Source organism: Schistocerca americana, chromosome 2 (genome assembly GCF_021461395.2).
Source record: "Schistocerca americana isolate TAMUIC-IGC-003095 chromosome 2, iqSchAmer2.1, whole genome shotgun sequence".
Classification (NCBI taxonomy): domain Eukaryota; kingdom Metazoa; phylum Arthropoda; class Insecta; order Orthoptera; family Acrididae; genus Schistocerca; species Schistocerca americana.
This window is the reverse complement of record NC_060120.1, coordinates 759,811,645-759,839,471: the sequence shown is the minus strand read 5'-3', so window position 1 is coordinate 759,839,471 and position 27,827 is coordinate 759,811,645. Positions and strand designations below refer to the sequence as shown.

The window sequence follows — 27,827 nt, the reverse complement described above, 5'->3', positions numbered from 1 at the left end:
TTAGGTGTGTTAATGTGGTGTTGGAGAAGGCACTGATGACAGAGGCATTGGGCTTCACTAGGCATGACCTGTGTCTCAATATAGGTATTGGAAGGGGGGATGGCAAAACTTACAGGTGACAGTGTAGTGGGTGGTGGTAGGATCACTCATGGAAAAATTCCTGTTGTAGCCGGTGTTAGAGCTGCACCTTTTTTAGATTGAAGTCAGCTGATAGGTATACCTGCCTGAAGGAAGTCCCTCTAAGGAATCACCTTCAAAGGACACCATGTTTTCAAGTAGAGAAGGAATTAGCATATTTTATAAAAATATAAGAGGTATTAGAGATAAAGTTAGTGAACTGCTTATAGATGATGTCTCTGAAATTATTGGTATATCAGAGCACCACTTAAATAATTTGACAATTCAGAGGCTTCCTTTACCAGGATACAGATTATCTGGCTGTTTTTCAAGGAGTTCCTTGTGGAGTGGGGGAGTGGCCGTGTATGTAAAAAAACAGTATTCCATTTGAGTCCATAGACGTATCACAGCACTGCACTGAACAGATATTTGAATGTTGTGCAGGGGTAGTTGAATTTAGTGAAGCTAAGCTTCTAATTTTTGTTTTTATAGGTCCCCTAACTCTGACTTCAGAGCATTTCTGCTCAAGCTAGAAAGGGTTCTTGATTCAATTTATAGGAAGTACCAGAAATTAGTTGTATGTGGTGACATCAATATTAATTTTGTATATGATTGTGCACGAAAAAGGATGTTGGTAGACCTCCTAAATTTATACGATCTGATGGAGACTGTGTTTTTCCCAACAAGGGTGCAGGGGAACAGTGGCACAGCCGTAGACTAAAACACTTTTGTACCCAAACAAATGGCACACACAACTACAAACTATACCAGAAAGTTAATCCAACAGCAATGGGGAATTTTTTAAACATCATCAAGGAACAAGAGTGACAGGATGCTTATAGTGCCGACAACATAGATGACAATATAATGCTTTCCTTAACACATTTCTCATGCTCTTTGAGAATGTTCTAAACAGGATACTAGCCGTAAAAGGCAGCCTGGGTGGATGGCTAGTGGGATAAGGATATCATGCAGAACAAAGCGGGAATTATATCAAAGTGTTAGAAGTAGTCACAATCAAGCTACAGTAGCTCGTTACAGACAGCATTGTAAGATGCTTAAAAACGTTATTAGGAAGGCAAAGAGTATGTGGTATGCAAACAGAATAGCTAATTCACACGATAAAATTAAAACCTTATGGTCAGTTGTGAAGGAAGTGTCTGGTCATCAGCACAAGGTCGATGATATAAAGTCAGTTCGTAGTAAAAATATTTCTGTTACTGATAAATCAGATATATGTCCTGTATTTAAAAATCATGTTTGGAGCATTGCTGGTGAATTAAATAAAAATTTAGTTTCCATGGGGAATCATATGACTCTATTGGCAAATGTCTTTCTGAGATTGATGTCTGAAATACTCCTCTGTGATACAGACAAGGGGGAGATTGAGTCAATAATTAAGTCACTGAAGACTAAGGACTCTCATGGATATGATGGCATGACTAGCTGAATATTAAAGTACTGTGCAGCCCATGTTAGCCCTGTACTTAGCCACATTCATAATTTTTCCTTTAGGAATAGTCAGTGTCCTGAACGATTAAAGTACTCAGTAGTAAAGTCGCTTTATAAAAAGGGAGACTGAGTTAATGTAGATAATTTTAGACCTATTTATGTGCCATCAATGTTTGCTAAAGTTATTGAAAAGGATAATTGACCACTTTATATCACATAATATGCTGACAAATGTACAGTTCGGCTTTAGAAGTCAATTAACAACTGAAAATGCTATATTCTCTTTTCTCTGTGAGGTACTGGGTGGATTAAACAAAAGATTTCGAATGCTAGACATATTTTTTGAGTTAACTAAGGCGTTTGATTGTGTTGATCACAAAATATTGCTCCAGAAAGTGGACCATTGTGGAATACAAGGAGTAGCTCACAATTGGTTCACATCTTTCTTTAACAACAGACAGCAAAAGATCATTATTCACAGTGTTGATAATGGCTATGATGTGGGGTCTGAGTGGGGTATGGTCAAATGGGAGGTGCCCCAGGGATCAGTGTTGGGGCCACTCCTGTTCCTTATTTATATAAATGATATACCCTCTAGTATTATGGGTAATGCTAAAATATTTCTGTTTGCTGATGACACTAGCTTGGTAGTAAAGGAAGTTGTGTGCAACATTGGCTTGATTTCAAATACAGAAGTTCATGACATAAGTTCATAGCTTGTAGAAAATAAACTAATGCTAAATCACAGTAAGACTCAGTTTTTACAGTTTCTAACACACAATTCAACAAAACCTGATATTTTAATTTCACAGAATGGACATATGATCAGTGAAACTGAACAGTTCAAATTTCTAGGTGTTCAGGTAGATAGTAAACTGTCGTTGAAAGGGCACATTCAGGATCTTGTTCAAAGACTTAATGCTGCCATTTTTACTATTTGAATGGTATCTGAAGTAAGTGATCATTTGACACGAAAATTTGTCTCCTTTGCTTATTTTCATTCGCTAAAGTTGTATCGTATTATATTTTGGGCTAACTCTATCCATTCTATAAGGATATTTTTGGCTCAGAAACAGGCGGTTTGGGCAATAAGCGGTATAAGTTTGCGAACCTGCTGGCTACAACTGTTCACTAGTCTGGGTATTTTGGCATTGGCCACACAATAAATATATTCTTTAATGTCATTTGTTGTTAACAATATCCGCTTATTCCCAAGAATAAGCATCTTTCACTCAGTTAATACTTGGGAGAAATCCAACCTGCATTTGGATCAGACTTCCTTAACTCTTGTGCATAAGGTGTGCAGTATACTGTTGCATCCGTTTTTAATAAGCTACCACAAGTATTCAATTGGATTTACTTAAACTGATGGCTTGACTTTTTTGGGTTCATAAACATTTTATTTTTATTTGTTACTACTTTTATGTTGTAATTTCATGTACTGGCACATTCCATGACCTTGGAGATTTGCTCCTCAATTTGGTCCTATGGAACTTGACATGTAAATAAATAAGATGAAGGAGCAGACAGAGGTCTGGGCCAACTTTTTGTGTCTGGGATGGAAAATTGCTCCCAAAAGGTGTAAGAATCAGCAACGATCAACAGCATGAAAATTCAGAAGACAGTGGAAACCACTGCATTAGACACACACAGTGTGTAATCCATAGGACATGTGGCCTGTAATAGAGGAAGTGTCATGATGATCTCTCCATTTGCAAAAGATTCTTGATTAGTCTCCCATTCTGATTCATTAGTGTGAAATTCGGAACAATAATTGACTTCACCCAGAATTTGATTGGAGTTCTTTCAGGTTCCACAGTATAGGCAGGTTATCAATTGCTGCTGCATGGTACTTTGTAGCTTTGATGTTGCCCTTTAAAAGAAGGTGGCCCGTGTTTGATATCGGTCTGGAAAAACTTTGATGTGCCCACTTCATGCAATTTAGTGAACAGAATCTAAGGGTTAGCAAGATGTTTCTGCCATGACGTTAATGTAATCAAGATAGTTTGCATAACAAGGAACTGTTATAAAAATCATGGGGAAATGGCAGGCGCAATTGTGATGGTGAACAGCAGGCATGTATAACAGTACAATGTGAAGATGATCATAACCTGCTGAGAGTCAGAATCCAGCTGAAGCTGCAGGTAAGCCTCCACCAAGTCATTGTTAGGAAAATGCTCATCACCCAAGGATTTTGTGAGCTTATCTTATGGCAGAAAATAGGATAGCAATTTACAACCAATTCAGTATTAATGGTGGCCTCAAAATCCCCACATAAATCAGGTGCCCCCAGAGACTTTCAGATAACAACCTGCGGCATAGCCCACTGGCTGCAAGGGATGGGTCCAATGATGCCCAAGCCTTGCAACCTACCTAGTCCTTCCATGGCAATATAATAGGTCAATAACAACAACTTTGTGAACTTTTGTCAAAGTACGGGTGATACGGGCCTTGTAGTTATTTGCAGTACCCAATCCCAGCTAAAAAAAGAGACCCAAACATGTGGCAGAGGTTGTCCAATGTCTGAAATGAGGATGGCGTCAGAAATGAGATGCACGGCACCCTGAATTAAAAACCCAGAAACTATGACTGAATCAAGACCAAACAGTTTTTGGACATAACACTGTTGATGGCCAAAAACATGACCATCTGCAAAACATGCTGATACTCAATGTTGATCATAAATTGGCCTTGAACAGAAAACAGTTGATCATTGTAACAGTCAATGCTGTGTCTGTGGCTATGCACCTACAAGACCAGGGCCAGTTTGAGAGCATTTTACCACACAAGCAATTAATCATTTGATGCCCAAGTCCCCCACTTTTCTTGTGTACACTTTATTCAGCATTAGCAGTCCACATCAAGCTCTCCATAGATGAGATCTCTGGGCTTTATGCTGACCACTGCTACAGGCCATCTATCAGAGTCTCTCCTGGAACATCCAGTGGCTGGCTCTCCAATGCCAGCCAATGTCCCAAGCTTGGACCTTTACCTCCATTGCTATGTGGAGCTGACAGCAGTCTTTGTCATGCTACACTGAGACATGGCCTCTACCCTGTGAGCTTCCAGGACATTTATGGTGTGCCATAGTGTCCATGTAATCAAAGACAATTAGTGCACCTTGTGAGACATTAACTATGACTTTAATAATTGTGATTCTGTTTTCCATGGCCGACAGTACAGTGACCTACCAGCTCTCACCCACTTCAAGATCAGACTTGATTGAGAACTATTTTTTGTCTGTGCAATTAAGCTCTGAAGAAGGAGGAGAGGAGCTTTCTTGTTTTCAGCAATAAACTGTTTATTAACAGTCTACCTCGGCATCAATTTTTCGATGTCAAATTGAACATTGGGCTATAACAATTGGCGATGATGATAAAAATTTGTTAGGATTCTTTCCTCTTCTTGGTGCCAGCCTAAAACGTCTCATTCTAAGATCTTACATGAGGATCTCCATTTGCTCAGTTTCTGGGTGATGGCTTTCAGTGTCTCATTTCCTCCAGGGCCACCACTCCAAGTTTTTATGTTGTGTCGCACCATTGGTAAGGAGATCCAGTTTCACGTCAGTTTCTAGCGATGGCCTCAACATTTTTTGTCGTGTATAAGTTGGTGATAGTTTTCAATTTTTGTTCTGCCTTTGAGGATTTCAAGTTTCGCACCACCATTGGCAATGGCTGCATGGCTTTCATAGTTGTAACAACTGAACCAATGTTGCAGCCATCGCTCTTGTGAAACATAAGTGAATACGAAAACAACCTCATTGGCAAAAACTGTATGGTGTACAGTTCTTATTACAAAGTAAAATACAACTGTAGTGCAGAGTTATACGTCCACGTGAACATTAAACAGAGGAAGAACAGTTCAGGCCATTCCAGGTAAAAGGCTAAGTTTTTTGTAACAAAATCAAGAAACAGTCATAATCGGCTAGCTGAACCTTGATAAAGCAAAAATGATGTGAGGGAGAATGTGGCTACGCTGGCAGTGTAGGGCTGGATTCGCAAAGCTGGGGGTGGCACTGGCACCAAATGAGCAAGTGTAGCAGGTGCTCTCCTTTTGGTCTCTCGCCAGCGGCACCACATATGAACTCTGAAGCTGTGGTGGCAGCATAGGTGGAAGCACCACTACATAGAGAGAATACTTGTGTTATGTATAGGCAGTACAGCCATCTCAGCTAGTGGGTAAATATTTGTGATCATTTACAGTGACGGTTCATCTCCTCTGCATCATGTTCCTGTTTTGCCTGTAAGCTTAACTTTTGCACACTAGATTGCAACAGTCATTAGATTGCTGAAAATAAGTACATTTTCACTCTGTGATAGATTTTTGGGCAGTGTTAAAATCTGGTGCTGACATGAGAAGACATGTCTCAACAAATCATACGGTTGACTCTACTTGAGAGTCTTATTTCCATAGTCGGAAACGGAGGGGAAAATTCACAGAGTGCACCACAGCAATAAATTCAAGCCAAAATGGGGGCTCTGCTGGGCTCAGTCAATTCCTTTTCTTAATCTACAGAAATGATGTGACAAAGATTTACAAGACTCCTCTAAAGCTGTAACGTTTGTTGGTGACAAAAGCATTTTAATCAAGGATCCAAATTCATTCACATGAAACCTGGAAATGTTAAAACTGGTTTATGGTAAACAATTTGGTTATAATCTTAAAAGAATGAACCGTAAAACTAATAATAAAACTGTGATTGCAGAAGAGAGGCCACTAAAAAAATAAAATAAAAAGACCCTACATGTGTAAACTAATACTATGCAATTTCAGACAGATAACAATGACTTGCACGTCCAAAAGATGACACGGTGAAAATGTTATCTAATGTAGATAACTGCATATCTACACAGAGATATTTCAGTTCTTACACTCACTTCTGTTTCCATTTACTCCTTAATTATACACTCACGGAAAAAATTGCAACACCAAAAAATAATTAATATAGAGTAATGAAATTTTACGTATTAGGTGACGTGTAAGTTATTAACATTGCAAGTCACAGGTTAATGTAAGTGTGAGATAAGCCATTTCAAATGTGAAATCCTGGTACATTAATAACTGGTGTAACTGCCAGAATACTGAATGCAAGCACACAAACATGCATGCATTGTGTTAGTTTGCGGAATGGACTTCTGTGCCTGTTACACTTGGTCGACCAATACAGGAGTGGTTAATGAATGCAGTTTGTGGATGATGATGGAGTTATTATCCAATGATGTTCCATACATGCTCAACTGGAGACAGATCTGGTGATCGAGCAGCCCAAGACACCATGTCGACACTCTGTAGAGCATGGTGGGTTACAAGAGCTATATACTTGGGCGAGCATTATCCTGGTAGAAAGTCACTTCCTGGAATGCTGCTCATGAATGGCTGCACAACAGGTCAAATCGCCAGACTGACATACAGATTTGCAGTCAGGGTGCATTGGATAACCACAAGAGAGCTCCAACTGTTATACGACCTTGCACTCCAGTTCGTAACTCCATGTGTAGGTCCAGTGAATCTAGCATGTAGACAGGTTGGCTGCAGGCCCCCAACTGGCCTCCCTCTAACCAACACAAGGCCATTACTGGCACTGAAGAAAAACCAGCTTTCAACAGAAAACTCAACAGACCTCCATCTTTCCCCCCCCCCCCCCCCCCCCCCCCCAATGAGCTCTTGCTTAATATTACTGAAGTCGCAAAAAGTCGCAAATGATGGTGGTTTGGGCCAAGTGGAATGCATGCTATGGCTTGGAGCTGTCCTTGAAGTATCAATTTGTAACAGTTAATTGTGCCACTGTGGTGCCAACTGCTGCTAAAATTACTGCTGCAGGTGCAGTACGTTGTGCCAGAGCTGTTTGCCGAACACGATGGTCTTCCCTTTTGGTAGTGTCACGTTGCTGTCCGGAGCTTGGTCTTCTTGCAACCGTACATTCTTGTTACCACTGCCACCATCAGTCATGTACAGGGGTTACATTCTTGCCAAGTCTTTCTGCGATATAGCAGAAGGAACATCCAGCTTCTCACAACCCTGATGTATAGCCTCATTCAAGTTCAGTAAGCTGCTGATAATGGCGTCTTTGTCACCTTAAAAGCATACTCGACCAGCATACACTCACCATGTCCCATCTCAAAGATAACTAACACTCACGACCATTACAGTGAGTATTTAAACCAAACCTGATTTGCATCCTCACAGTGGCATTACTAGCAACACTCTTATTGGTGCAAAATCTGAATAAACATCATCTTTCAGATGTAGAAACCCACCTACCAACTTTCATTTACATCGCAAAACTCCTTCTTGGTGTTTTTTCTTTCAGTGTATTAGCAACTAGTAGTACAATTCACTTTCAGAGGACCTGCGATTTACACAACCAGAATACACAATTAAGAATAATGTTTATGTACACTCTTTTTATTGAAAGAATAAACCACCATTTGACTATGTATTACTTTCTATCTTCTGTACTATTTCAGCTTTTACGCCATTGTCGAGTAAAATGCTAAAAGTTCTTAGAAGATTAACATGTCATTCTGTTCAGGTCTTTACAGATATATGTTAATGGTATAAGAACTTTTAGCATTGTACTTGGTATTGGCATACAAGCCTTAACTGTATATAAAACACTATAAAGCTCACCACGGAGGTAGATGGGAACAGATGCCTGCCTTTCCTTGATATCCTGATAAAGAAGAAAATTGATAGCACACTGGGACATTCTGTTTATAGAAAAAAGACACACACTAACCTGTACTTAATGTCAATAGCTGCCACCATCCAGCACAATGCAAGTCTGTGCTCACCACCTGAGTGCACACAGCATAAGATGTGACAAGAAGAGGCTATCTACCGAGTTGCAGTATCTGAGGGAAACATTTGGCACAAAGGACTACTCAGAGACACAGATAAGATGCACTATCCAGCTGCACAAGAAGAAGAAGAAAGAAGAAGATCCAGAAGAAATCATAAAGTGTCTAGAGTTCCTACCATATCCTGGCTTGCTCACAGCTCAAATTGCCAGGGTATTGGAGAAAACATTAAAAATATTTTTCGCTCAATGGCAAAAATAAAAAATATGCTTAGCTCAATGAAAGACAAACAATGACTATGGGCACCTGGAGCCTACAGCATCAGTGTATTTTGCAGCACCACACAGAACTTGTGAGAAGCATTTGCCTCGGCGAAACTGACAAATCTGCAGGAGCACAGCCTCAATGAAAGTCATACATTTCATTTTGAGGAGATAGTGGTGTTGTGTTGGACGAATGGGTTTTGGGACTCGATTGACAAAGAGGCAGTGCAGATATGGGTCCATGATGATCCTGTCAACCAGGATAGAAGTTTCCAACTGAAGTTCGCATGGGATGTAGTGCTAGCAGGAATATGTAAAGAGTGTTCTGATGTGAAAGCGGCAGATGGAAGAGACAGGCACAACCAGCATGTGATGCTAGAGCCCCCCAACATGCCAGGAGTTCCTTCTCACATTTGTAAGCAACTTGCCCCCACCACCACGCACAACACCCCTTCTGGAGGCATACAATTGGCCCAGCTGTTGCGGACGAAGCAGAGGAACCTATGATCAGCGGCTATAAAGATATGAACGGATCATGAACCTAATACCAGGGAGGCCATTGGTGTGTCCACAGTGTTTTGTACAGTTTGTACACTGCGGACACACAAACGGCCCCCCTGGTGCACACATCGCAGTGTGCAGATGACACAGACTTCTACACATGAAATGCGAACAAGGACCTGGTCATCTGTAGGCTACAAAGGGTTTTAGATGACACAGAAACTTGGGCCCATCGCTGGCGCATTACCATCAACTCTGAAAAGACACAGGCTATGCTGATCACCAGGAGGCTCAGAAGGCGTGGACCTGTTCAACACCCCCCCCCCCCCCCCCTCCACCTTCACATAAATAGAACCCAACTCCCCTGGCGCAAAACTGCCAAGTACCTTGGCGTAACCTTGGACTCTCGTCTTATGTGGAAACCCCACTTAGACGAGGTCCACAGTAATGTCTGTGCCACAATGTCCATCTTATACCCAGGCCTCAACACAACCAGCTCCCTTCCCTGCTCTGTGGGTGTGAATGTATATCAGTCCCTGATACAGCCAGTAATAAGAGTACGAATTCCCTGTCTGAGCATACACGACGAAGCAGGACCTGGACAAACTCCAGAGGCTGGAGAACCGCGCCCTCAGGAGGGCACTGCGTCTACCGCTTGGATTCCCTACTGATGACCTACACGCCGCAGCTGAAATCCCACTCCTAAAAGATCGTTTCCAAGATCTGGCAAGGGCCTTCTATGAAAGCTCTTGCAGATCAGGAAACGTCCTCATCCACTCCCTAGGTTGGTATGACATGTCCCGCGACAAGCACAAATGCCCAATGATGATCTTCGATGACTAAGTCGAAGAGAAAATCCCTATATCCAATTCCTGATCCTCCTCCCTCCTCCATAATATCAATCACCTCGCCAACCCCAGGCATGTACCAGACACACACAGAACATTCATCACATCACGCAGACACCCAAAAAATCACAGAAATAAACACACACGCAAGTACACAGTGGAGTAAAAGCCACAAGACTACAAACTCCCCCACACATTTCCCCAGAGAGGGGAAAGTATTAGATGAGAGTGAGATTGAACCTAACACTCTGACTGAAGATGATGAATGGGAAACTTGTCAAAATTTTGCATTATAATAACACCTTGACTCACCAGATAACCTGAAAAGACTTCATCATTGAAGTTCACTGAGAAAGCCTGCTTCCCCACATAACATCCCATACATAAATACAGGTTTCCCTAATGGCACAAGCTGATGATTTGTTGTAGTGCTATACATAGATAAATTTAATAATGGGTAAAATAAGAATGATGAGAGTATCCAATCAGAAGTGTTTTTCTACATAATAAATATTAATCCCTTTTCTTGCATACATTCACATGCAAGAAAAGCCAAAATATTGTCCTGCAGTGAGATGGAGAACTATGTTCCACTCTTATCTCCAGCCAATATGGCCGCCCATAAAACTTTCCCCTGTTGCACAGCAGCTTACTCAGTGGCTACTAGTTTTTTTAAAAAGGTAGCTTTACAATTGGGTCCAGAGGACGATGCAGTGCCAACTGGCGGCCATGTGGTCCTCATCCACATGGTGTCAGCTTTCTAGACCTTGGAGCTTCTGCTTCTCATTCAGGTATTGTCTCAATTAGACTCATGAGGCCTGTACAGTTCTTCCACCAAGGAAAACTGCCTGGTAGGACCAGATATTCAGCCCAGTCTTTCACATGGCACACACATTACCATTCAGCTATGGAATACTAATTTATAAATAATAATAACAATTTATTGTCCAATACTCAGGGAATTGCTACAGAAGAATGCTGAAGATTAGATGGGTAGATCACATAACTAATGAGGAGGTATTGAATAGAATTGGGGAGAAGAGGGGTTTGTAGCACAACTTGACGAGAAGAAGGGACCGGTTGGTAGGACATGTTCTGAGGCACCAAGGGATCACAAATTTAGCATTGGAGGGCAGCATGGAGGGTAAAAATCGTAGAGGGAGACCAAGAGATGAATACACTAAGCAGATTCAGAAGGATGTAGGTTGCAGTAGGTACTGGGAGATGAAGAAACTTGCACAGGATAGGGTAGCACGGAGAGCTGCATCAAACCAGTGTCAGGACTGAAGACCACAACAACAACAACTCAGGGAATGAGCTTAGGAGGAACAGATGCAAGAAATCTTCACTGCCACTCATGGCATGGTCCAAATGGAGGTGGTTTACTGTGGTCTTCCTCTGACCTATGATGAAATGTCTAGTGTGTATCTGCGTTATATGGATGACTATAACGAGTGCTTCTACAGTGTAGTGTCATGCTTGTGTTGTTATGAGTGAATGGAAGGGAGAAGGTGAAGCCTGGTGCTCGCATATAACCTACTCATCTGAAAAAGCACTAAGGGGGCCGCCAAACTTAACGTCCCATCAGATGGATCACCATCAACATTGTCTCCATAATCTCGCTTCATGAAACAGAGCGGAGAGGTTCAGAATTTAATCCAGGACATTGGTATGAAGACTGGTGATCAGAAACTTTACCTCAACAACTCTCCTGCCCTTGATGACCAAATACTGGCAGTGAAAATTCCATTTACCACCAGGATTTGAACCAGTTTACCTTCAAATTGAGAGCAACCACAGAAGGCATTAGCGACCTTGAGTATAGAGACGGTTAGTTTATACACATATATGAGAAATAAAATGACTTTAATTCAATCTATGATTGTCTGTAATTAGTAAATAGGAGTATGGATGTGTTTTTGCGTCTACACAAAAGGTACTAGGAAAGTTTTGCAATATGACACAACAATAAGTCACACAAGACTGAGTGTTGCTTTGTTCTGAGAATACTTCATACTTGCATTGTAGCTGCTGTGCCAAACCTGTGGGAGCAGTCATTCACTAGTAGGGTCAGTTTGAAGTGCTTGCTGTGGCACTGTGAGATTCAGGCAGTTTTATGGTACAGCTTCATGTGTGGTTTAAACACAGACCCATGCTTCAAAGAAATGACTCTTGCACTTGGTGATGTGTGTCCACATCATACAACTATAGTCAGGTGGTACAGAGAATTCCAAAGAGGAAATTTCATTCTGGAGGACACTGAGAGAACGGGTAGCCATGATCATCAGTTAGGGAGAAAAAACATTGTTGCTGTAAGGAAAATGCTAGATGAGACAGGCGAGTGACCTATTAGCAGATAGAGGATACCTTAGGGCTCAACCACCGACAATTCATTCAACTCTGCATGATCGTTTGCAAGTAAAGAAACTTCATTGCCTCTGGGTGCCGCATAGACTGACGGAAGAGTGGATGACATGACGTGTGACTTGGTGTTCAGTATGTGAATAACATTGTGACAGGTGATGAGTCTGGGCTGTCCTATTATGACATGCCGACTATGACTCAAAACAACGTTGGGGTCCTTGAAGACAATGATATACCTGTAACTGTCAGAAAATCCCGACCAGTAAAGAAGAAAATGATAGCTCGTTTTTTTATTCAAATCGAGTGGAATTGTGGAGCATGTTGTTTTGGACACACAGAAGACAGTCACAGCTAAGCGGTACCCTGAGCAATGCCTGCTCAAGTCACCCAATCTTTGAAGAACATGCAACCAAAGTCAAGAATGGACACATGCTTCCTCCATCATGACAATGCTCCTGCTCACCAGGCCACAGTAAGCATTGAATATGTGCAGGACACAGGACTGAAACTTCTTGAGCACCCTCCTTACAGTCCAGACCTTGCTCCTTGTGACTTTGCACTGTTCTTGTATGTGAAAGAGAGGCTGAAAGGAGTGCAGTTTTCAAGGGATGAAGACCTCCTGAGGGCTTGGAACGAGTGTGCCTTACTCCCTCAGACAGTTGGGAGAACTGGTTTAGGGATTGGTTTTGGAGGATGAAGAGGTGTATTCAATGTGGCGGAAATTACTTTGAAAAAATTAAACTAATAAAGCCGTATCGCAAAACTTTTCTAGTACCCTTTGTATGTACACTTATACTCATTTGTATACACTGTCATTTTCCACCTTTTCTTGTTCTCTGGAAGAACAGTTTTTTAGCTTGAATCTCTATAATTTTACATTCACAATCTTTTCTCACGATATAAGTATAACCATATAACAATTAAGTGATATCCAATTCAATTTCTCAATTTCATCACATAGTTTAATATATTGGTTGCCTTTCCTACGAACATACGTGCTTGGAATTTTAACGATAAACCACATCTGATGCAGAACACCTCTCCTGCAACATGTGCCACTGGAGTTGGAGAGCATCTTCAAGACACTTTTGCACTTACAAAATGAACCTGTAACGAAATGTGCTGCTCTTCCTTGGACTTTCTCTATTCCCTTTATCAATCCTATCTGGTATGGATCCCAGATTGACGGGGAGTATTCAGTCATCGGTCAAACAGGGGTTCTGTAAGTTACCTCCTCTGTCAATGGATTACATTGTCTGAGGATTTTTCAAATGAATCTATCTAGCAGGTGTGTTGCCTGCCATTAGTTTTATATAGTTGTTTAACTTTAAACTTTCCCATAGGTGCCCTCTTAGATATTTCATGAAGGTGACTGCTTCCAGTGACTGTTTTGTAATTGTGTAATTTTACAATGATTAAGTGATATCCAATTTGATTTCAGCACACAGTTTGTGAGGAATATATTAATCTGGATCAGAGGTACTTGATTGAGGTTATATCTACATCTGCATACATTTTCCACACGCCACTGTGTGGTGCATGGTGGAGGGTACCTTGTACGACTACTAGTTATTTCCTTTCCTGTTCCACTTGTAAAACTAGCAAGGGAAAAACTACTATCTGTATGTCTCCACATGAGTCGTGGTGTCCCTTATCTGAGTTTTTAATTTGCTTTTTGTTTTCTGTCACTTCCAAGTGCATGCCTTAAATGCTGTGAATGTATTTCCAAAATGTTTAGTTTTAACTTTTTAGATTTGCAAATCTTACTATTTTACTTTGCATCTCACTATGTCTTAATGTCAAAGGTCCTTTTTGCTACAGAGTCTTTAAATGATATTTTTCCCAAGCAAATGCATCCAAGTTTCAAAAACTAGCAAGCCTTTCAAAATTTGTATCTAATCTGTGATCATCTAAAAAGACATGTTTAGTGAGGTTAGATTTTAAGATTGCATAAATATAGTCTTACAGTTAGTGGTATATTCTTCCATCTGCTTGCATTCATACCAACACTTTTCAATAACAAATATTAATACCAAATATTACACTTTTTTGCAACATTTACGACATGTCAAGAGTCATAGATTCCAACAGCTAGCAGTAGATTTCTTCTTGTGAAATGTAAACCAAGCACTCCAGAGTTCTTTGTTCCATAGGAACGCAATAAATAACTTTCGCTCTTCTTTATGTCAGGGTTATGTGACACATTTACATCTTCTAGTGTCATTTCTTCAACAAGTCTTGTAAAATCCCACAGTTTAATTGAACAATCTAAAGAACCTGGAACAAGAAAGGAAACACAGAATTAATATTAAGTCTTACGTATGGTGAGACTCAATACACTCTAAAAGGGTTGCAAATCTTGTTGTTGTCCACATGGTAGCACAAAAGAGGAAAAAATGTTAGAACACAAGCATTTTTTTATGAACATACCAGATGTTAAAATGTGTCCATCGCGGCTAAATGCAAGGCTATGTATAGGTGCAGTATGGCTGCTGAGCTCAGCAAGAAGGTGTCCATGGGCCAAATCCCATATTAATACTCTGTAATCAGACCCAGCAGATGCTAAGAATCGCCCTTCCACAGAAAAAGAAAGGGAATAGATGGGCGCCTGTCAAGCATATAAAATTATTTCATTATTAGTCTACTATATATACAAAAATACTTCAACATTACAGGACATCAAAAAAGTTAAATGAAGTGTACCTTATGGCCTGTCATCAAACGAACATGACTGCCAGTAACACAATCCCAAAGACGAACTGTGCGATCACTTGACCCAGTTGCCACATAGTTTGAGTTTGGATGAAACTGAACACACTGAAACATCAAAACCAGTACTTATTAGTTTAAACAGTTATGACACAAAAATCTGGACGACAGCATGAGCTATAGCAGGTGGCCAGAAGAACAATAAGAAATACCATGCTACCAGAATTTCCAAACAATTTGTCGAGTTTCTTTATTAACAAACTGGCCTGTGTGTCACACTCCCGATTTTCTTTTTTCTTTTTTTAGTTTTTCTCTTTATCAGTTTAAAAAAATATATCTCATAATGCAAATTTGATGAAAAATACAAAAATTCACTTACGTCAACATCTGAAAAATGACCAGCGAATATTCTTAAAGGCTGATGTTGATCTGTGGCCCAAAGTCGAGCTGTTTTATCATGTCCTGCTGTGGCAAAGTAGTAACCGTGAGGGGCAAATCGTACATCCCACACAGGAAAACAGTGTCCTTTGTAGCACACCAAACATGTCCATGTCTGCAGACTCCACAGCCTGACTGAAAAGCAAATCCATGTATGGCAACTTTCACAAAATATCTTCACTGCATATCCTCAAAGTACACAAAATCACTGTAGATATCCACACAACATTCACCGCTCAGAGGAAAGTAAGAGGTTTGGCACCCCTCCTGGGCAGAAGAAATACCATCAAAAGACACAGTTGAGAGTGTTGGGTGTTAAAGTCAAAATGTGGAATCACTATTCATTATAAAGTCTTATTGTGCCAGCAAAAATGGATTAGTGAAATACTTTGTAGCAGCTCAGTTACAAATGTGTGAGTAATGTCCACAATGGACACTGTCCAGCTTTCTAGTCTCTGAAAGCCCCCTAGACAACTGTATCTGATAACTCGTTTCTTTAGATTCCGAAGTGTTTTGGGTACCTATCGTAGTGGCACAGTCTTCCCAAACATTTGTAATGTCTATGTACCACACCACTCTATCTGCTGTGTACATTTATTGGAGTGCTTGTTTAAGCAAGCTGCTCCCAAAAAAATAGATGGACTGTTCCTTCACAATCAGTACAATCTAGAAGTCTCCCTCCATATCATATTTCTGAATTCTATGGGTGGGAAATTGGTTCACAAGGCCATAACTAGTTATTATCAGAATTTTGGCCCAAATTTTTTGCAAAGGACTGATTGCTAGGGCTGATATTGTGCAGTTCATAAGGCCATAACTGGTTATTATCAGAATTTTGGCCCAAATTTTTGCAAAGGACTGATAGCTGGGGCTGATATTGTGCAAGTGCCTTTTTCTTTCTTAAAATATGAAGTGAAGTTGGAGATATTTCTTTGTAAGACAATAACAATTCCAAACCAAATATGTATGAGTTTCAGTTTTTTTCTTGAATTGGATTTCACTTGAAATGATACATTTTCAGTGAGAGTTTTATTCTCTTCATGCTCTCAAAAAACTCTTTCATAGTTATCTCAAGTCTGTCAGCCACAGCCCTCTGTATCTGTTGAATCAAGTTGAGTCACCCTTCAGAAGATGTTCAGAAAATAGTCTGAAGATGAAAATAGTCTGAAGACTTTGCTATGCTGCAAAGAAAAATCAGGACAATTGAAAAAATCTGATCAAACTGGTTGGATTCAAGCTAGCAAGCGTTCCATTTGCTGCTTTAATTCTTGGTATACTTCATCACGCCTGTTATCAAAAAACATGATCAATGCCATCTGAATACTTTATTTTTGAAAGTAGAGTATCTTTGTTCTTGGGGATGTTAGGATGATTAACTTTTCATCTGTCACAGTTTTACAACACTGCAATTGCATAAAGATTAGACACAAAAATTGCTACTGTGACGGATAGCATTTCCATGATCGAAGTGGTCCAATTAGGCATCACTGACTCAATATTTAAAATAATGTTAGAAGGGGAAGCACTTCTATATGAGAAGCCCAATTAATGAAGTTGTCCAATGATGAATTGTTTCCAAACAGATTGTGAATGTTGTTAAGCTTGGAAAATATATCTAACAGCTCTTGTCTGTACAGGAATTAATGTTGTACAACCACCCTCAGCAGGTCAGGTTGTCAATGGTTGGATGTTCTCTTCTGAAACCACTCTGAAAGCAGGAACAGAGCCATGTAGTCAAGCTCTTTATCACTGACTCACACATTTTATTTCCTCACGATATCCCTATTATAACTACTGCTGCTTTTTCAGTTCTTCCCTTGGTTACTAAATGGGATCACAGTAACTACTTTCCAATGGTTGGAAAATTGTCCCCTAGATTAAATAAAAAAGGTTAAGCTGATTCTTTCTTTCCCCCTTTGTGTGTAATTTGGAAGCAGTAACTTCATCTAGTAATTATACAGATCAGTTTCAATTATTTTCTTCCATTTTTAATCCTCTGTCCATTAAAGGAATACCGAATGTTCCATATCTCATAATCTAAATTATACTTTGTGAAGAAAGACAATGCTAAGCAGTGCATATACCGTATCAAAACTGGAACACCAAAGTACAATATGGTTAATTAGATTTCACAAAAAAGTTGTATTTCTCTACTAGACTTTGATTTAGAGGCCAGAGTTTAACATGAGAGTCAGCAATATGGACACTGACATAAAAAAGTGTCTGGTGGATCCACACCTCCTCCACATTGAACAGCAGTGACAGCAATGCCAGTGGCACAAAGAAGAGCCACCTCCTGCCACACACATGCACACAGCAGTGCAATGTTCTCCTTTAAGCTTGCTGTTCTCAACCAGTTTTTCATCTGGACTGTTCATTTGGTTAATGAATGGACTACAATTAGAGCTGTAAGTCTCACTGCTCCTGATGGGCTGTAGCTATTCTTCAGGCACTTAGTGGATTATATGCCAGAAGGCCTCTCTTAAAGCTCATGACAAATTTGAAGTAAATGGTTTTGAATTTTGTGACTGACAGAATAAAATTACCTAGAACTTTACACTGACAGTGAGGTGATCCATGGCAAGTTTCACAACATTTGAGAGAGCAGTCAGTATGGATCATACAGTGCAGAAACTGCTGGAATTACAGCAGCAATCCACTGACTTACAGTACACCATGAGGTTCAAGAGAAGTAAGACAACCACTACCAGAAGCAGACCCCATGTCTGCTGTGGCATCTTCAACCATTGGTAGAGCAGTCTCAGCTAGCAGCATCTACTTTGCCACATCCTCTGCCACATTCTGATGCCTCCAAAGATGACTGGGAAGTTCAGTAGTACAGGCTGCTACTGCATTTCCAAGGATGTAATGTTTATGATCTTAAGCTAAAAAGGGCGTATCTCTTCTACTATCCATTGATTTTGATTGCTTGACAAATAAGAAATCGCATTTATTTCCCAGGCATGCATGCACAACCATTATTTAGCCTTGCAGCCCTTAACCCTTTAACTGCTCTGAACGTGTTAATGCACACGCCTTTGTACCTGTCCCTGTGTGCTCTGAACGTGTTTAAGTGCGCCACCAGTCCTTTTACCTGGTACTCTGAACTTGTCTACACATAGACACGTTCAGAGTAGCGGGTAGAAGGACTGGTGGTGCGCGTAAACACGTTCAGAGCACACAGGAACAGGTACAAAGGCACGCGCGTTAACACGTCCAGAGCAGTTAAGGGGTTAAATGACCAGTTCTTGACATTCTATGGAACTGGGCTTACAATTCCTTCTCAGCTCAATGTGGTTATCCTACCCTGGGCAGTGCCATGTATAATTGTATGTAACTTTCAATTTGCACAAATATTGCAAAGCTCAAATGTTTGTTAAAGCCACCAACAGTAGAAACTTGCCTCACTCTCTGAAACTAGCTGTGATAATGCCATTCAGGAAAAGACAGCTGCAGAAACTGCACCCTGCTATATGCCTCAAGTGCCCTTGTTGGTATTTGGTGATACCTTCACAACACGCACATCTGCCCTCACATGTTATTTAGCACCTAATGCACTGCTCCTGCTGCACCACTGTACCCTCTAATGGCTACAGCTGTGCTGCAGAAGAGTCACGAGTTCACATAGAACAAGCCTGGTAATATTTGGCCATACCCGTCAAATTTAGTTGCGAGTTATCTTTTATATCTCATGGATGTCAGAGTGGTGGTAAGAGATAACATGTAAGTTGTCACTACTGAAACCATCACAAGGGAGTGCACAGTGGGTACACCCTAGCACCAGACTGCCTAGCAGTGAAAAGTATTGCTGGCTCATTGCTGTCAAGGCCATCACCAGCCAATTACAGAACAGTTCAGTGTTTTATTTTGAGTTTGCTGTTATCAAATGATAACAAACATTTTGGATCTGGACTTTGATCTGCTTAATGAATGAACTATGGTTGGAGATGTGTTTATTACTGTTGCTAATGAACTTTACCTATTCTTCAGGTAGCAAATGAATAATATTCAAGAAGGGTTCTGTGCAAGGACATGGCAAATTTGCAATAACTGATCTTGTTATGACAACTAAAGAAGTAGCATTCATTTTGGATTTTATGAGTGAGAAACAATACAACTGCCTAAAATTCTACATGTTACACTAATTAGACTAATTAGATGTGATAAATATATTCATACCTGTTGTATCTTCAGAGCAAGACAGCAGAAGACTCCTATCTGGACTAAACGCCACCCTGTACACAGGACCTGTGTGACCATGGAAAACCCGAGATGTTTCAGCTGACCTGTCATCCATCATTCGGACCCACACATCCTCTGGAAATATAAAACACAACATACAAAATTTTCAGAAATAATCTTGGAGTAAATGACATTAAAAATGCACATTTTTTCCTCATATCCAAAGAAAATTGTGTTTTTAATTAAAGGTTCAAAAACTAGTAATTAATAACTGAAAAGAGTATTATTCCATCTGAATGACACTGTCATGAGGTAACTACTGAAAAACTTACAATTGCAAACTATACATGGCTCATATTCATTATTGGTTCACAACACCCGTTACATTGACTATTGCCTCTGGGGAAGGCTATAACAAATCAATTACCTTAAGTACAGCAATATTAAGAAAAGGATAGAGTCTACTCACCATAAACATGACACGTAGAGCTGCAGACAGGCACAACAAAAAGACAGTTACACATTTAAATTTCAGCCAAAGCTTTCTTCAGAAAAGAAAACACATACATACATACACACATGCACACACACACACACACACACACACACACACACACACACACACACATACAAAAGCAAGCACGCCATCTCCAGCAGCTCTGACCAGTCCGCCCTGGCAGAGATGGTGCTTGAGGTGTGCTTGCTTCCTTCTGTGTGTGTGTGTGTGTGTGTGTGTGTGTGTGTGTGTGTGCATGTGTTATCTTTTCTGAAGAAAGCTTTGTGTGTGTGTGTGTGTGTGTGTGTGTGTGTGTGTGTGTGGTGTGTGTGTGTGTGTGTGTGTGTGTTTTATCTTTTCTAAAGAAAGCTTTGGCTGAAAGCTAAATGTGTAATAATCTTTTTGTTGTGTCTGTCTGCAACTCGTGTCAACTTTCTGGTGAATAGCAATCTGTCCTTTTCCTAATATCATTGATAGTCCAACCTGGAGTTTCCACTGTTTGATTTTATCTGAAGAACAGATAGATGAAAAATGGAGGAAGCAACAAATATCACACAAGAAGGAATCATGCTGATGCAAGCAGTGTTCAGTAAGATACTGATTGAACAAATGTTTTAACTTTTCAACAGCTATGGGACAAACATTTGCTGCTGCTTACAGTTCAAAAGAAAGTGAATGTCAGTGAATTCCCATTCTAGGTGATTTAATGTAACAGTATTATAATACTGAAGCTAGACTCTTGTTGAATCGTGTTACAGCAAGTTATATTGCAGGATTACCAGACACTGTGTCTACACCTGATCAGTAGCTTCCGAGAAAAGGATTTTGAGGATACCCATAGAACCAGAGTTTTCTCTGAAAGACTTATCCCATAAAAAAATACTGTAGCATATAAGAGTTTAGACCTAATTAGACCTTGATTGCAATTGGTTTCAGAGAATGAGTATTTGTCAAGCAGGAAAACATGAAAATTTTGTTACTGTGTAACTAATTTTTTCCATAAAAAGACAATAGAAATGAAGTCTTTATTATGAAAAGGATAGATTGCTACTCACCATATAGCAGAGACACCGAGTTGCTGGTAGGCACAACAAAAAGACTGTCAAACAAGTAAACTTTTAGCCAAAAAGTCCTTCATAGGAATTACACAACATACGCACACACATGACCACAGTCTCTGGCTGGTGAGACCGTGCCAAATTATTCATAGGTTATCTAGAGGAATCCTTCCTAACCACCCAGAATCCCAAACCCCTTACCTTGGTCAGATTCACTGTTAAAATCTTTGTGATCTGGATTGAGTGTGAAGACAGCCTATCCACAGTCCTCCAAAACATAAACACCTTTTTGCCCATTTGCTTCATCTGGTCCTCCTCAACCCAACAAGTTACCTTCCTTGATGTTATCCTTTTCACCCCTCCAGCATGGTATTCCACCGCCCATCAAACTTCCACAATATCCTCGTCCATCCCCACACAACTCCTGCTGCCACTCCCTTGCATCATGGCTCATATGTCTGTAGTAGACCTAGATGCAAGACATGTCCCATACATCCTCCCACCACCACCTACTCCATTCCGGTCACAAGCGTCACCTATCCCATCAGACACAGGGCTACCTGTAAAACCAGTCATGTGATCTAGACGCTAAGCTGCAACCTCTGTGCGGTGTTGTATGTGGGCATGATAAACAACAAGCTGTCTGCATGAATGGCCAAGAAACAGCTGGACCACCAAGTTGCTGAGCACACTGCCCAATACAACGTTCTTCATTTTAATGACTGCTTCACAGCCTGTGCCATCTCTATCCTTCCTACCAACACCAGCTTTTCTAAATTTCGCTGGTGGGAACTCTCCCTGTGTTATATCCTATTTTCCCATAACCTTCCTGGCCTCAACCTTTGTTACTCATCGTCCTTCATGCACCTAATCTTTTCCCTGTTCCAGTTTCAGCACGACACAGCCCTCTATTCCACCAATGCACCCACAGTCTTTTTAATTCTCTCTTTTTCCGCCCCCCCCCCCCCCCTCCAATCAACCCTTTGTCTAACTTCCTGACCACACCTAGTTGCCCTACCCTCTCTCCACCTCATCCATGTATGCTCCCACAAGCAGCATTTAACTATCCTCCACCCCTAACCTGCTATCCCTCCCCCTCCCTGTCCCAGCCTCCTCCTTACTCCCACCACCCAGATTGCCTCTCCCTTTGTTGCTGATGCTCGCAGTCTGGCCTCAGCAAATCAGAAACTGTGGTCATGTGTGTGTGAGTTGCATTTGATGGTATGTGTGCTGTGTGCGTGCACGCACTGTGTGTGTGTTTGTGTGTGTGTGTGTGTGTGTGTGTGTGTGTGTGTGTGTGTGTGTGTGTGTGTATGTGTGTGTGTGTGTGGGTTGTCTAATTCCAATGGTTGCCTTTTTGCTCCAGAGCTTACTTGTTTGACAGTCTTTTTGTTGTGCCTACCTGGGACTCGGCATCTCTGCTATATGTTGAGTAGCAACCTCTCTTTTTCATAATATTGTCATTATTCCATCCTGGATTTTCCACTGTTTGAAATGAAGTAATTAATGAATGGAAGATTTGAAAGTCTTCAAATTGGGTTTCAGTGGTTTTGAAGTGAGTGAAGATGGCTTAGAATAATTTAATTTTTATTTCATGAAGAGATCTTTTCTAGTTTAATTTTCTGTACTCAGTTTCAGAAATAAGGGTAGAAATTAAGTGGATGCTTCCAAGCAGCATAATAATACAAGCATACAACAATACAAAACATTATTCTACTAGTGCAACTTAATCAAAATATCAGCCCAACATACATCAACAAATCTTCCAATTATATGTGACTATATGTTTCTTGCTTTCTCAATGTTTTGTGCATGGAATGGATGCAAAACTTTGTAGAGGACAGAACAATTGTCACCGACTCACCTCATGACCCACAATAGTGCAAAACACTTCCTTGACCAATACTCACCCGCTGAGGCCAATTGCAATTAAGGTCCAATGCTACACTATTTTGTTTTCTAAATATGAAGTAAGTTTTTTTAGATAAAACTGTGATTCCCTGAGGATCCTCTAAGCCCTTTATGCAGGAGAAGGTGGCATGTAAGCTAAGGCACAAGTTGCAGGCAGGGGTGGTTTTCCTGAGTTCCACTGTAGTACTGTAACAGGTTTTAAGTATTCCATATCAAAGGCGATTAGTTTGTTTTAGGAGGGTACCGATAAGTACTCAGATTGCTTTGGTCCTTGTCCACAGTACTGATAAAGTGCAGACACAGTGTCTGTTTATCCTGCTATAAAGAGGCAGACATATTTGTAGAAACTGATGCAAATGCTAACAAGAAATAAAACAATCTATTTTATTCACTTTTGAATAATGACAGCCTGTCCTATTCTGGTCTTTTAATTTCTTGAAAATGTAATACAGGCATCATAAACATTTTTCAGTTTTTGTTGTTGCATCAAAAGTCATCCACAACTACTTCCACATTTTCCCTCCTTTCTGGTGGTATTATGAACTAAGTGTGGCACAACAGTCCAGTTATATTAATAATTTTTTAGTATTAAACAAGAAGAATAAACAAAATTAATAAAACATAATAATGATAAAAATGTGTTAGGTAAATAATTTGTCATTGCTACCACTGTTCTCCGGGAATGACAACTCTACGTTTCTAATCCCCAACAGTCGCTCAACATGTCACAGAAAATCTGAGTTGATGGGCTTTCTCTCATTGGTTGCCACTTACGCACCACTCCCATTCATTTGATATGGTCAATCCAGTCCACATGGCTCCGATTCTTTCTCATGTGTATATATTTATTACACAGACAGCTTGTCAGAAAACACCCCATTAGGCTCTTCTACATCTTCCTGTCAGTTACTTTCAATGTACCCGTCTACAATTTTTTATAGTGCCCACTTCTGATAAACAGGGACTGGAAAATGTAACATCTATTTGTGGCAAAATTTTCCATCTACTTTTGGCAAAATACACATCTATTTTTATTGAAATTTACAAAATGTCCTGTCTGGTGGGCAGTTATGTGCGTACCTCTGATGAGCTACAGCTTCTGAATATCTCTATGGCACAGACCCACCCTTTAGTTACACTACTCTAGGATTTATATGCAATGGAAATTAAACATGAAAGAGAAGATATTTGGCCCTGTGTAGTGAAATTGAAGATCACATAATGTTTGTTTTTTTTATTCCAAGACCACTCCTATGCTCCCCACACAGATAAATAACATCAATAAAGATGATCAAGGAACATTGTCTACCCGAACACCTACTAGAATTCAATATCACAACGTATTTATTTCTACAAAACATGAATGATATGGAACATAGCTCAACATAATGATATCAATTCCATTTATGCTCATGTTCATAAAATGAAGTGTACCATATATAGTTGACAAAATCCAAGAGAGGGTAGAAATTTGACTCTTAATTATGACTTTACAATGATTAACATGATTTGACTATAGGTAATGCAACTGACAGTGATTGTGAACTGTTCACTGGAACAAACTACCACAATGCACTTAAATTGGACAGCGACTGCTCCTGCTGTGAGCATGTGGAGAAATTCACTCTACAGGTTCCTAGTGTTGGTGGTGTGATGTGCTCACCAAGCACATGAAGAAATCCTGAATGTTGTGGTCAGTGTGCCTCTGCATTGGGTTGAACAGTGGACCTCCATCTCCAACACTCATTCAGGTCCACTTCATGCCCAAACTTCACTGCCCAAGCTCAAATCAACTTCCTTCCTCCAAGGCACATGACTGAATCCTTCACTTATCCATGAAGCAGACAAAATTCTCCCTTCCTCACACTTCATGTAAGACCGCGAAACACTCCACATGGAGTATGTGCCGAAAAGCTAAAAACCATAAATTGAAAATGGTATTGCTCTCCTGCACCAATCGCATATCACCACTCAGCCTCCCTTCATAGGAAGCGAAAAAACTGTGCCTCCAATCTTAACACATCTCAGGATGTCGAACAGATGTTCACTGTTACATTTTCTAACGTTACAGTGGGCAACCCAATCAACACACAGTTATTTTGCATATGTGGGACACAGAATGGCTTGTGTTCCTATGTGGCCTTGAAAAAAAGGTGACAACTCTCTCAGCAACACAGCTCTGGGCACCCTGCAGTGCCACCCCATTTTGGCCGCTTCTGTGGAATCTTTTCATAGGTCTAAACAGATACCGATCTTACAGGACAGTTCCCAGGAAACACTGTGAGAACCCCAGCAGAAAGGGCAGAATGCACGTCTCCTCATCTGAGAACAACTGTCAGTGCCTCGGTCCGTTGCAACTAACTTAAAGCTGTCGTAAAAAGTTCTACCTTTGGCTTCTGGGACAATACGCCATGGCCCGTTCCGGGCTCACAGCTTCCTGCGGCTGGTGGATCCCCTATGGCTTAGGCTTCTGCTGTGCGAACGCGCCGAACAGAGTCTCCCTTTGCTCATTGCTAACTGCTCTCTCACACAGCCGTGTTCTCCAAACTGACGCCAATAAAAATCCCCTGCCACAGTCATGGCTGTCCAACAAAACATGTGATCAGTTCCACTACCTCTGATAACTTTGTGCACCTGGATACCATTGATTTCAGTATTGCAACCACTGTCAACCATTGTTAATAGTTTCACTGACCTTTCCCAACCTAATGAAAGTACCCTAACTGTGTCTGCTCGACTGAACAACTAAAATGGAAAAAAGGCGGATCCAAAGGACTTGCAGTCTTTGAAATTCAAAGTTTTTTTTTTTTTTTTTTTTGTTAAGTGATTAGACACCTGTCACGCTACATCTTTGAAGACGTCGTCTCAGTGTTTTGAAACTGACTGCTAAGAAAGTGCCGGTTGAGAAACTTTTTGACAGGAATATTTGCTTTTGCAAAAATTTCAAGCGTTTTTTTCTGAAATGGTCTTTGTTTTATTCTTTTTACTCTATTTATGCTTTCAACACATGATTGTTCTGTTGAGAAGCAGCAGCATTTTCCTGCCTGTGAACTGAATACATCTCTTATTTAAGGTGTTCCTCAACATTATTTTTCTTTTCCCACTCAATCTGGTGATTACAAAATCAGGAGAATATTAATTTCAATCTTTTAGGGGCATTCATAACCATGAGACCCATACTTGACACTGCTACAGAGTGAAGCAGCATGACAGTGTAGAAGTGGAACTGATAACAACTCTATCCGGAGAAGAATTTCTACTTAGCCCAAGTTCGTGACAGGTTTTGTTTTTCAATCACTCTAGTGCAGAGTGCGGACAATATATACTGGCAGATGGCTGTGAGTGCACACAAACTAGAATTTTGACCACCAGAAGCGTTCCTTTAAGCAGGAACTGGAAGTTATGTTTGTCTTCTGGAATAGAATAACTCTGGCAAAGTTTATAGGTGGGGGAGTCCGCGAATTGGGAGTGGCTTTTCGCCAGGTAGTTACTACGATTGATAACAACAGAGGTGGAACCTTTCTCTGCAGGTAGGATGATTAAGTGAGGATCTGAGGCCGTGTGCAGCCGTCCTTTCTTCTGCTGAAAGATTGGTGTCTCAGGAGAGGACTTGGGGAAGGATGGGGAGCTCACAGTGGAGGTAAGGAATTCCTGGAAGGTGTCCAGTGTGTGGTTAGGTAGGAGGGGGATCAAAATTGGATGGTGGTATGAAATGAGAGAGGCAGATTTCAATGTTGAGATTAGGTTTCTTTACAGTGAGTAGCAATCCATCCTTCATCATTGTTGATATTCCAACCTGGATTCCCTAAGCCATAGGGGATCCACTGCCTGTAATATACTGTGTGTGATTTACTGTGAGGATCCAATAAAATTTAATCTCAAGGTTTATTTTTACTATGTATATATATGTTGTTAAATAGTGGAAAGTGTCGCTGAACTTTAAAATTATACTGGAGAAAGGATCATAAAAGTATGACTGACTATCTCTGAAAAAGCTATTTTATACAGACCAAAAAGAACAGAAAACTGATTTTACAAAGATAAAAGCAATTTTAGCCAGAGATACGAAGTCTAAATATGTATAATCATATCTCTTCAGTTTTGCGAAGATATGAACAAAGCCTACCATTGATATCAAAACTTATACCAAAATTTCATTAATAATCTGTCGGCTGAAAAATGTAATCTATGGAATATCATTGTAGCAGCAAACTCAGAGAGTCTATACCCCTCCCCAAACCCACACACACATGCTGTGCCATGTGTGAAAGTCATGTTAACTGTAGGGAAAAAATCCTAAGATGATTTGAAGTTTGAACACTGAGCATTTGGAACTATTTGGTCTCAGGCTACACTGTAATTTACAACTGCAAACTACAATGAGATATAAACCTGATTTTATGGTAACAGATTTCACACTTAATATTGATGGACAGCTGAATAAACACCCATCTCCCTATGTCCTACAACATTTCATAAGTTCTGAAGCAGCTTCTTATTTGCCAGCTTCTTAATACACCACCATACGATTCCATTGTAATAAGTCAATTTCCCAAACTACAGTGTGGCATCATGGTTCAACTGAACAGTCAAAGTCATTTCCTGACTCAACACCACACACACCTTTGGCAAAGGTCTGTCCACATTATGAAAGCTAAGAACTACTGATAACTGCATACTCTGGTGGT

General features: G+C 40.4%; 1 protein-coding gene across 1 annotated transcript in view; it reads right to left on the bottom strand.

Moving 5' to 3' along the window:
• Positions 1 to 14,286: 14,286 nt before the first annotated feature.
• LOC124594899 (transcription initiation factor TFIID subunit 5) overlaps positions 14,287 to 27,827 on the bottom strand; it is a 64,695-nt gene continuing 51,154 nt past the window's right edge. The window contains exons 8-12 of the mRNA XM_047133374.1: positions 19,672 to 19,809; positions 15,434 to 15,627; positions 15,049 to 15,162; positions 14,776 to 14,953; positions 14,287 to 14,622 (exon numbers count right to left, since the gene is read on the bottom strand). Of these exons, the coding sequence (XP_046989330.1) occupies positions 14,414 to 14,622; positions 14,776 to 14,953; positions 15,049 to 15,162; positions 15,434 to 15,627; positions 19,672 to 19,809 (833 nt within the window). The 3' untranslated portion in view covers positions 14,287 to 14,413. The remainder of the gene's footprint in view (positions 14,623 to 14,775; positions 14,954 to 15,048; positions 15,163 to 15,433; positions 15,628 to 19,671; positions 19,810 to 27,827) is intronic.